We start from the raw sequence: 11,415 nt of genomic DNA on the forward strand, positions 1-11,415 counted from the left end.
TCCCTCTCTTCGATCTCCAAGGTTTCACCCTTCGTTACTCCTTTCCATCGACGCTCTTCTTCCCTTCCTCTCCTTCTTCGCCGTGTTCGCGCGGACCCCACCTTTCTTTTTTTCCATTTCCTTTTTATCGCATACCACGTCCTTCCGTTCTTTCCACCCCTTCTCGTTTCTCTTTTTCTCGGCTCCTCTCGACCTCGCCACTCTTTTCCGCGTTAATCCGCGCGCCGGTGACCGTTTCTCCGATTCCAAGCGACACCGTCGTCGAAGCAACGTTCCTTCGCCTCGGAACATACCAACGCGACGGCCGATCGTTGGACGACACGCGCGCGCTCGGTCGTCGTCGTCGTCGTCGTTGCCATCGTTGTCATCGTCGTCGTTGTCATCGTTGTCATCGTTGTCATCATCGTCGTCGTCGTCGTCGCCGCCGCCGCATAACGCGACCACGGGAAGTTTGCTATTCGACTGTTTACACGGACGAAACGATAGCCACGGTGGTACGCGCGCGAGTAAGAGAAAGAGAGAACGAACCAGACCAACGGTGGAAGAGGAAAGCAAGCCGAAGGAGGGGGATGTGTGCGTGGGAGGAGAAAGAGATCCCGGAGGGCGACTTTTCTTTTATTTGAGCTTGACACTTCGCCGTGAACGCGCGCACACACCGGAAGTACCGAACCGCCGTCGGTCTTCTTCTTTTTCTTCGGCACGTTTGCGCGTCCGGTCCACGCCTCGACAACACCGAACCCGAATCGAGAAATCAGACACAATATCTCGAAGAAACGCGGATCCGCATAACAGAACTAGTACTCGACGTTGTGGAGGGTGCGAGCATCACTGACAGGATGCCACGATACGTGAGAGCGAGCGCGGCGAACAAGGGTGTCGCGACGGGCGTTTTCGTCGTCGGCCGAGGATAAACGGTTCTTCGTCGTTCTTCCTTCGGATCCGGAAGTGTCCTCTCGTTTCGTGGGATGTGAAATATCCACGGGGCTAGATCGATCGCGGAAAAGGGAGTTACGCTAACATGTTTAATCTCGACGACGTATCGGTGCTACGTTCGCGACGATCGCAACAACAGTGTCAGTGAAGCACGAGAACGAGAACTCGTCGAAGCGACTCGGAAGACGAAACAGACAAGGTATTTTCGTGTTTCGATCGATACCAACAGTATTTTTTCTCCAAAGACAAGAAGAAAGAAGCAACGACGTTCGTAGACCAAAGGTGATCGACTATCGTACCTCGAGAATCAGCGAAAACTACTTCCGGTAGCGGAGAAACCAAGGAACGGGAAAGAGAGGAGAAGGAAAAGAAAGGACGAAGAGAACGGGGTGAAAATCTACGGTGGTCGGTCGACGAACCGTTCGATCGTCATCGAGGATATTGTCCCGGGGTAGTTTTCGGAGCGACCCCTCGAAGCGGCGAAGCTGGAAGCTCTCGAATCGTACGGAACGTCAAAGCAGAAGCGCCGGTGCCCGGGGCGAGGAGGAGTCCTCGACGCGTGCCAGGCTGCTGATCACAGGCACCGCGCCAGAGACGGGAGACGAAGAGTAGGAGAGGGATTCGAAAAAAAAACCGTACAGAAACAGAGGAAAAGAAAGAAAGAGAGACGGCATCGTCGTCTCTCGAGCGAGGGGTTCTTCCGTTCGGGTGCTAGGGGTGTGCAGCCTTGGACGAGGGGTCGCACTCGACTCTTTTAAAGTGGGCAAACCGCGCAAAGAATAAGAGACGTCCTCGGGGCGATGACAGGATGCCTCCTTCTCGATCAGGACGCGTCTACGAAGGACCACCGTCTAGGATCGCCATTAGAATCGGACCCACCATTGCCCTGTTGCTGATTCTCTTCGAGAATCGTCGGTAAGTGAAGCCTGCGCCGAAATTCGTCCCCTTTATCTTATCCTGCTTGATTTGTTATTATAATCATCGTACCGCGTGTTCGACTCGCGAACAAGATCATTTCCGTTCGATATCTTGTATCGTCCCGTCGAGGTTTCAGCTTCGATCGAGAATATTTATTTATTTTAGACCGGGCCACGGTCATCGTATACCGCATACCGCAGCAAGATAAATTGGACGTTGAACACAGATGCGAATCTGTCTTTGATCTCGCGAAACTCGCCCGCTGCCCTTACCTCTCCTACGTGATACACGATAGAGTCATCGCTGTGAATCGTATTTACTTTGAGAACAAAAGAGGTGTGAAACGACAAAAGTAAGTGCTACGAGACGTCGAAGAGAAGGAAAAAAGAACGGAGGGATAAAGGAGACGATAATTCGAGACGGTCGCGTACAATCGGTTGGTAAGAATCGACAAACCCGGTGACAACGCGACTCCGATTTCATCCTCCTGCTCGTTCTCTCCGCTCCTCTTCTCATTCCATCTCTTACAGAAAAAATCTGTCAATAGAGACGCTTCGTCTCGACGGCGGTCGCATCGACGGTTCGGAGCAGAGTACAATGACGGAGTGCAAATAGGCCCTTTCAAGCAGCTCCGTGCCACGAACAACGAACGATCCCGCTGCGATCTTCATTATACCTCTTCGATACTGGCTGGCACTGTGTCGAACGCCTTGCACGCTCTAATCGAATCTTTCTTTGGCCAAAGGGGCGCTCGGTGGTCGGTTCGTTTCGCGTGACCAACATCCTTTAAACGAACAGCGGAGGAAATCGGCCATTTTCCGGAACGCGGAGTTAAACGCGGAGGATAGTTCCAGGAATCGCGATAAATTCCTTCGCCGGTTACTTCCAAGAATACGATTCGCTCTTGTCCTCGGTACACGAAACGACAAACATTCTCCACTATCTGTGACAATGTTGTGTCTTTGAGATAGAAGTGCCTACAGGCGTAGGTACGGCGCGGTCCGACCACTACGAAGCGTCCGGCGTACTCTCCTTCGTGCCCACGCGGCTTCTCGTAAATAATTACAAACAGCATCCGGGAACAAGGCCGTACGTGCACCGACACGCTGCTCGCATGCACGCGCGTAGATATAGGTACGCGTGCGCTTCGACGTATTTACGGAACGGCATTGAATTACGGCATCGCGAATAATTCCCGTGATGTAATGCCCGATAAACCAGTTTGCGCGACACGGCCGCTTAACACTCAGTCGCTGTTACACCAATTTCCCTCGACACCGTATAGAATACGTCTCCCCTCGTCCCTTTCGTCCGTTCAGTCTGCATCCTCTCGACGCACTTTCGCCGTCTTTCACCGATGTCGCTTCGACGCGGCTTCCGAACCGGCGATCGACCGAAAACATCGGGACGCGATACGACCAACCGGTGGAGGCGACCCATTCGCTTCGCGCGAAAATAAGACAAGCAAAGCGATTCGATATCTGCCGCAGGAATTCTCGCGAGTCACTCGTAACGAGTTCTCTCTCCGCGGGTATACCTCCATTAAACGCGAAATTCCGTTCCGTGATTCTCTCTCCATGCCCCTCTCGCTCTTTCTCTCGTCCGTTTCCTTGCAAACAAGTTAAATAAAACACGTGCATCACCGACGCCATCTTGGATTCTTCGGCGACCCCTTGGATCATTGCAAAAATGCAGGACGCGCTCTCGCGTCTTCGACCTTTGATTTGCTCGACGATTTCCCACGAGTTCGGAGAACACGATCCGAAGATATGAACCGAGGGAGATCAGCCTCTCTCTCCCCCTTATTACATATTTCCTCGATACGTACGCGCCTACCATACGTACGATACGTACGGTGCGAGCCGAAAGATAAAAGTCCAAAGTCCTATTTGTTTTCCCGTGCGACGACACGGGCGAAAAAGAGGAAGGGTAAAAATGAGAAACAACAAAGGAGTAATGGAGAGGAAAGGTAACGGGAGGAATCCCTGGACTCGGTCAGACTGGCACAGGTACGCGATGTCTTTGGTAATTTGTTTCGAGAAGTAAAGATCATTAATCTGCTTTCGGTAGATCATCAATAGCGCGAAAGATAACAGCGATGCAACGGTGTATCGGTAATGGGAGCCCTCAATAACCTCTGCGACCCTAAAATCTCGGTCTTCCTCCACCGTCCTTTCCCACACTACGTAGAAACCGAGCTGCCAGGACCTTCTCCTCGCCACCGACAACACACCACCACCACAGCCACCACCTTCGCCGCATCGTCCGCATCCTCTGGATACGTTCTTCCTTTTTCTTTTGTCCTCCGAGATCCCTTTATACGTCTCTTTTCTCTCTTTTCCACGTTCGCGCGGGTGCTATACACAGCTTTTACTTTAGGAGAAGCTCGTCGACTAATTTGTACCCGCAGATAACCGACCCACCGAGAATCTTGCACCCGTCCGTGACATCCTTCCAGACTCCGAAAGACGCCGAAAATCCCTCCGCAAAAAAATTGACCACATCGACCGGTCACCAACGAATAAACCGACTCCACCACGTACAGCTAAATCTCTTCTTCCGTCGCTGCAACGGGACGCGTTACCGTCCTCGTTCCTCGTCGAACGAACATTCGACGAAACGTCGCACCTTTCTCCATCGACTTTGTACGTTCCAAAGTACTCGCGATACTTTCTATTTGGTCGCATTTCACGTGGAAATTAATTAACATCGGGTATTTGGTAACGCCAAGCACCGCTAGATAGAAGCTAACGCTTAAGATAAGGCTTTAAGAGCTCTTCTTCCGAGATACGAATGGCGTTATCGCGACGATGCGAAAGGACACAGAACGAATGGGGGCTGGAAAAAGGGTAGCAACCGAAACGACCGATACGAGGTAGGGATACGAACCATGAAAAAGACGAGCAGATATTCGGCTGGTTCTTTGAGAGCTATCTGCATCTTTGACCCCGGCCTCGTAAAATTGTCTAATGGAAAGCAGACGACGAGTGCTAGATGCACGCGAGTACGTATTAAAGCGCGAGCGCGGTGCAACGAACTCGGTCCGAAAGGATATCGGCGCAAAGCGGTTGTAGAATAATTTTACGTTTGGGCTACTTAAAGGCAGAGTTCGATTAATCAACGATGAATCCAAAAGCAGCCGCGTTCACGATCGGCAATTCGATAACAGAGGTGAACACGTGGTAACACAGTTGCAGAGAGCGAAACGAGGGATCGAAAGAAGATTGCGGCGTGCCATAAGTACGAGGAATGCCTTCGGCTAAATTCCCTGGAAGCAGAATCACTCAAAGGATCGTGCGCGACCGCATTCACGAAAAACCGACCATCTCCGCGCGAATTCGAATTTAATTGGTAAATTTACGTTTGATTTGCAGCGCAACCTGCTTAATGAGCAACTCCGTAGACGATTGGGTGAGCGGCGATGCCGTCGTCTGCAACGGTATTCCAGGAGTGACGAAGGAGCAACGCGAGCTATGCAACAGAAATCCGGACGTGACGGTGGCTGCGATCAAAGGGCTGCAAATGGCGATAGACGAGTGTCAGCATCAGTTCATGTGGCATAGGTGGAACTGTTCGACCCTGACGCCTAGAATCCGAACACAGCAGAGCAGCGTACTCTTTCAGAGAGGTAAGAGAGAAGCGGGATCGCGAGCGCGCGCGTCATACACAACGACGAAACGTCGCACGACCTAAAAAAGTTTAAATGGCCGCGAACATAGGTGAAGCACGGTCTCTCTTACTCGGAGCGGATCGAGCCTCGGAAACCGGGGAAAAGGTGAAATCTTTTACGACGTCGTTGACGTCGACGAACCGGCGTAGGCGAGAGACGGACATGCTTCCTTAAATCAGAATACGATGTGTGTGCCTTGGTTGCGACCAGCTCCGAGAACCTGTCCCAAATCCACAAGCGGGAGCAGGAGAAGAGACCGGCCGAGACGAGAAGAAAAGAGATTGCCCCTCGACTGTCCTATTCCAGTGTGACATATAAATTCGTCGTGGCGCGTACGTGCGTCGAAAGAGGAAACATATATCGTGTCGGACGAGTGCGCGAGAGCGCGACATCGAGCGCACCTGACCTGAAAGCTTAAGATCGTCCGCAGCCACGATCTCGGTGCCCGCCACGTCTGTCTTCTCGTTATCTGTCTCCGTGGATCGGTACACCTTTTTTTGCTCACCGGTCAACAAAAGGTGTCGATTCCACAACTTTTTCCGGAGTTATTTCAAACGACGCGACGACTCGAGACGCGCGTTGACTCGCGCTCGTTCTCCAAATTTCAAAGTTTCGACGAAAGAAAGTCGACGCGAAGCAAGTGCTCTTCCGATCGTTGGTCGGCTTGCGGGCCAATTTTCGAGGAAAGACCGAAGGAGGTCGATCGTCGTTCGAGTTCGACTTCGAAGTCAGAGGGCAGCAGCTTCCGAGAAACGGCCCGTACTTCGCCATTACCAACGGTTCCAGCTTTTTAAGAAACGACATCGGTGGCCAGGTGAGGGTCCGCGGTCGTTCGAGAAATCCACCGTGTCAAATTCGTGCTGGCTACGTATCTCGAAGAGAACGCGCGTCGTTAAATCTCTCGGACACGGTCCTCTCGTTGCTTCTTCTTTCATCCTCTCGACTCCAGCTCGCCCCGTTGCCTCTCCTCTCTTCGCCTCCTCTCTCTCTCGTCCTGTCCTTCGGCACGTCTCACTTTTGCCACGTATTCGTTAAACCCCGGCAAAACGACTTAATGTATTATGAAATGTACACGAAACGGTCCTCTTCTTTCTCTTCTTCCGTCCCAGAGGCCTTCTTCTGACCCACAGGCCCACACAAGGCGCGCTACGCACCGTTCGCTTGCTCGCCAGAAACAGCAACGCTATTTACAATCCGAAATACGGCAAGATCGTCTCGAAACGAGGTCTAAATTTTGTCAATCTCTTCGACGAAATTTTCTTTCTCCAACCGAGACATTTGACAAATTTTTACGGCTCGGATGGCTATAGCGAAAACGTAAAGTCTCGCCTGCCTCCAGTATAATCGAGTATAAAAAGCTACGGATCGTTGATATTAAGGTCAAAAGAATACGAGTCGAGAGTTGGTAACAGAAGGGTTAAGACAAGCGTTAAAGTCGAAACGACGCGACGAAGAAGAAGGCACACGCTCCCGTAAACATTACCGAGTGCGCGTACCCGCTACGCTATCTATTGAGTTATCTAAACAGTGATTTGGGCTTGACACAGGGTAGCAGGGTAAGGCCTGTGCGCCATCCGTCACCGCGTGCCTGCGTCAAGAGCCGAAGAGTAAAGAGGCAGCGTGGCCCTCTGTTGTGCACCTCAGCCTCGTTCTCTTCTTCCTTCCACCTCGGCTTCTCCACTGTCCGACACAAGAGACGTACAACTCCCCGTGGAGGATTTATTACGAGTCCCCTGTGCTCCTCTTACCACCGAACAGCACAAGCAGAAGCAACAGCAACGGCAGTTACAGTAGCTGCAGCCCTCCAACAGTTATCTGCATTATAAAACAGTTGCTGCCAATAGCCGTATAAAGCGCAAGCTTTCAACCACCCCTCCCACCGTGAGTCCATATAAAGAGCTGTTTTCGTTCTCTTTCGACTGGAAAGCCGGTCCTCGCCGAACGAAGAAGGTTATCATCCTTCGAAACGGAGAACGTGATATCCGCCGCTGCGGCAGAATTCGACCGGGGGCCCCTCGATCGTTCTTCGTCGTCAACGTTTCTATCGGAACAACGATCTGGAAGAAAGTCTGCTCGTCGCGTCGTATGCTCGATACTTTGCCTCGGTGTCGACTCTTTAACGTCGCCAGGTTTCGTACGGTCGACGAAGGGCGACGTAATCGAGCACCGGCTGTCCGATCTCGTTCACCGAAACGGATCCGTCCTGTCGGTCGATCGGTCCGTCCACGAATCCGTCGTTCGAAGACGATGCCGCGCCGCGCCGCAACATCTTTCGAGGTAAAAGGAGACATTCGGAGAACGTCGGACGAAATCACGACGCAAAGTTTCTCGACTCGTACGATGGTCCCGATGAAACGATCGCTCGTGGACGCGACGCGATCCGATACGACGCGATGCAGGCGAAATTAGAGAGAACCGTTGAAAATCGCGTGGAACTGGACGCGCAGTTTGTTGGCCGGGCCTTGACGCGAGTCGCGTTCGGAACCTGGTCTCGAAACGGAACGGACAAAAGGGCAGCTTGTCGAAGGGGGACGACGTAACGACAGCGCAGTGGCTCATCGGGTGTCGAGAACGAATACCACAAATCCTTTCGAATGTGCCTTTAGCGCGTCTCCCCGGTATCTCGTTCTCATGAATACTGCAAATACCGCCCGGTATTCGCGGATTGGAGTAGCTCTTTCTGGGCCTGAGAGGTGGGGTAGAGTAATGTGTGGGCATTGTCGAACAGTCGAGGAGAAAGGGACAGTTTCGACCGCGTATTCCATACCCACCGGCAGTCGTGTGTCGTATCGTTTGTAAGTTGACAGCCACCATTGCGGTTTGACGATCGGCCATCCGTCAATCCGACTCCAGCGACGCTTCGGAGACGAGAGGCCTTGGAGGCAGCGAAGAAAAAGTGCGTTTAACGTCGCATTACTTATCGAACTGGCCCAACCTAAACCTTTTATTCGTCGATGGACGAATTTCCAAATTCTACCTGCAAGCGTCGATCGAAATCCACCTTCAGGGTCCTTTCCTCTGTGGTCGAGCTTCGACTTTGCTCGATTTCGTTCGATCTCGTGGATGGTCGAGCGTGTGCGCCAACGAAGCGCCAAAGAGAACGATCGAAAATCGTTCGACTTTGCAATGAGATCGAACGAGGGTCAAAAGACGGGCGTAAAATTAGCGTAAAACATCGAGAGATGGAGTGGAAGGCGAGGTGATCGCAGTCAGAGTTTGGCATTGCGTCTTCGGGAACCCCAGCGTGAGATCGTTTATACATGCAGTCAATGAATGCCCGCCGGCCGCCGCTGCTGATGGCCACGCTTTGTTTTGACGGACGGCTGAATAATCTACCTCTGAACTTCGTCTGATGGCTGTCTGTCGGCCGATCCGTCCAACGATCCGTCGAACTCGCTACCGAAGCTCCTTCTACGGAAGCTCGGCTCCACGGTGTCCCGCTGGTTCGCGTTCTCGTTGCTCACGGTAGAAGCGACGAACGTGATCGCCGCTGTCGCGTTGCGTATATTACTCTCGTCCGTAGACCGGCGTCACCGTGGACAAGCGGCAATTTGCTAACCGGTCCGCGTGTCTCTCGATCGCGTTCCCCTTCGTTTCCATCGTACACGAAAACCACCGTTCGATATCGAAGGAACGTACGCATTAGGAGAAGGATGATCGATCGTGACTTTAAGCTACGAACGATCATTCCTAATCGCGTTGACCTAATCTTCCATGACAACCGTGATCGCGTCGATACTTTACCGACGCGCAAAAAGGAGCATCGAATGAAAAAAGATTGTTGGTTGCAGGTTACAGGGAAACCGCGTTCGCGTTCGCAATTTCCGCAGCTGGGGTGGCGCACAGCGTGGCCCGCGCGTGCAGCATGGGACGGTTGCTCTCCTGCGGATGCGACCCGTCGAGCTACAAGGGTAAGCCGCCTGCCAAGGCCAGGGGCACCCAATGGAAGTGGGGCGGCTGCTCTCACAACCTCGACTACGGCATGGAGTTCTCGAGACAGTTCCTAGATACGCGCGAGAGGGCCGGGGATATACAGTCGATGGTCAATCTCCACAACAATCAAGCTGGCCGCTTGGTAAGCCGTTTGATTAATCTTCCCTTTCATTCTCCCTCTCTGTCCTCTGTCATTCGTCTTCCTTCTGCCGGAGTCTTGCTCTCTCGCGATAAATATTTCATTCCGTGACAATATACTTCTTCTCCCGGTATTTTTGTTCGTTCCATCAGGTTCCGCTGATTCTTCGCGTTTTAACGGTGATTCTTGCCTGCTGGTGCTAGAGCAACGCGAAAAGAAAGAAAACGAAGCGGAGAGCGAGAGAGGGAAAAAGAAAGCGATGAATAGGGGTGGAGAGGAGGGGTAGAAGTACAGCCCAGTCCGTTCCTCTCCACTATGCACCTCTCCACGCTCGGTCTCGCCTCGACGTTATTAAGACGAAGCCCGGGGCTGGACCACCCAGTCGTAGACTCATTAACTGTTTTGTACGCGACACCTCTTTGTTTAAAAGAAATTGCCCCCCTTTCTCTTCAGCCGCTGTTCATGCGACTCTTGGCCATTCCGCGCGCACTCGCTACACCGAACCGCGTTCCGTAACCGTTCGTCGACAGTCGCGACGTACCTTTTTTCCTTCGGTCCTTGTGATTGTCGTTTAATTCGTCGAACTTTGCCTCCTCCCTTTCCCCCCATTATTCGATCACGACACGGAAATCGGTCAAATTTCAGGCGGTGGCGAGCAATATGCAAGTGCGCTGTAAATGCCACGGTATGTCTGGTTCCTGCGAGCTCAAGACCTGCTGGAAAGTGGCGCCGGACTTCCGAATAGTCGGGAAAACGCTCAAGGATCGCTTTCGAAACGCCGTATTAGTCGCGCAGAGCAACGACTTGGGAAGCGTGACCTCTTTGACCAGAGTGAGAGGATCGCGAAGGAGGAGGCCGGATCGCCAGAGGCAGAGGAAACATCGCGGAGGATCGGGCGGCGGTGGCGGCGGCGGCGGCGGAAACGGAGCAGGACGTAAGAGAAGGCCGCGAGATCTAGCCAAGCAGCTATTTTACTACCAAAAGTCTCCAAACTTTTGCGAGAGGGATCCAAGCGCGGACATCCCAGGCACCGCGGGTCGGACCTGCAACAAGACCAGTTCCGGTGGAGACGGATGCAGCAGCCTGTGTTGCGGCAGAGGTTACAACGTCGTGAGACAACGACGCGTCGAAAAATGCAGATGCAAGTTTCACTGGTGTTGCTTCGTGCAATGTCAGAACTGTACCGTCGAGGAATGGATCACCGTTTGCAAGTGAACGAACGTTGGCATCTATCTTGCTCTATCGATGATCGAAGCTTGGACCGGATCAAACTACCAACGGATTCAATTCCGGATTCAATCTTATTACAACTTTGATCGTTGTCTCGTCGTTAAAAATCTCTCTGTTTCTTTGTAGCAGACACCGAAGAGAACGAATTTACGAGTTGATTCGCTTTTGAGACGCGCTTTCAAGTCAAACGTAAAAACGCGACTCGCGATGCAGAACGGCCGCGATACGAAGATCAGCCGTAACAGACCAATTCGACACCGATCCAGTGACTGTACTTTATTCACGCTTAGTATACTATCGAGACGCGTCGCTTTAACGCCAAGAATTACGTCGGAGTGTTGGTGGTAAAGACAACGGAATAATTGTTCTTAATCGCGCGAAAAATGTAATTTAATCGGTAGATTAAGCGGGCCAATAATTTATTTATAACGTTGCCTCTATTTAATTAGTAGATAATTTGAATATCCACAGCAACTGTAACACCTCCGTCACAGTATTATTAGAAGAAGCAATGTGCGTGTGTAAGATTTGGAATGGATGCGATTGTATACAATTTAATAATGCGCGTACAATAAAGAGTTCCTTTGACCGA

General features: G+C 52.0%; 2 protein-coding genes across 3 annotated transcripts in view; one reads left to right on the top strand and one right to left on the bottom strand.

Annotated features, from left to right (window-relative positions):
* The window catches only part of LOC117153536 (protein Wnt-6), a 54,287-nt gene that overhangs the window by 36,935 nt on the left and 5,937 nt on the right, over window positions 1–11,415 (bottom strand). The gene's annotated exons all lie outside the window — the stretch shown is intronic.
* Window positions 553–11,394, top strand: Wnt10 (Wnt oncogene analog 10). Its single transcript, XM_033327712.2, has 4 exons — window positions 553–1,848; window positions 5,226–5,479; window positions 9,313–9,596; window positions 10,239–11,394. Exons 1-4 carry the CDS (start codon window positions 1,742–1,744, stop codon window positions 10,806–10,808), a joined length of 1,215 nt encoding a protein of 404 aa, XP_033183603.1. The 5' UTR covers window positions 553–1,741; the 3' UTR covers window positions 10,809–11,394.

This window comes from Bombus vancouverensis, chromosome 7 (genome assembly GCF_051014615.1).
Source record: "Bombus vancouverensis nearcticus chromosome 7, iyBomVanc1_principal, whole genome shotgun sequence".
Taxonomy (NCBI): domain Eukaryota; kingdom Metazoa; phylum Arthropoda; class Insecta; order Hymenoptera; family Apidae; genus Bombus; species Bombus vancouverensis.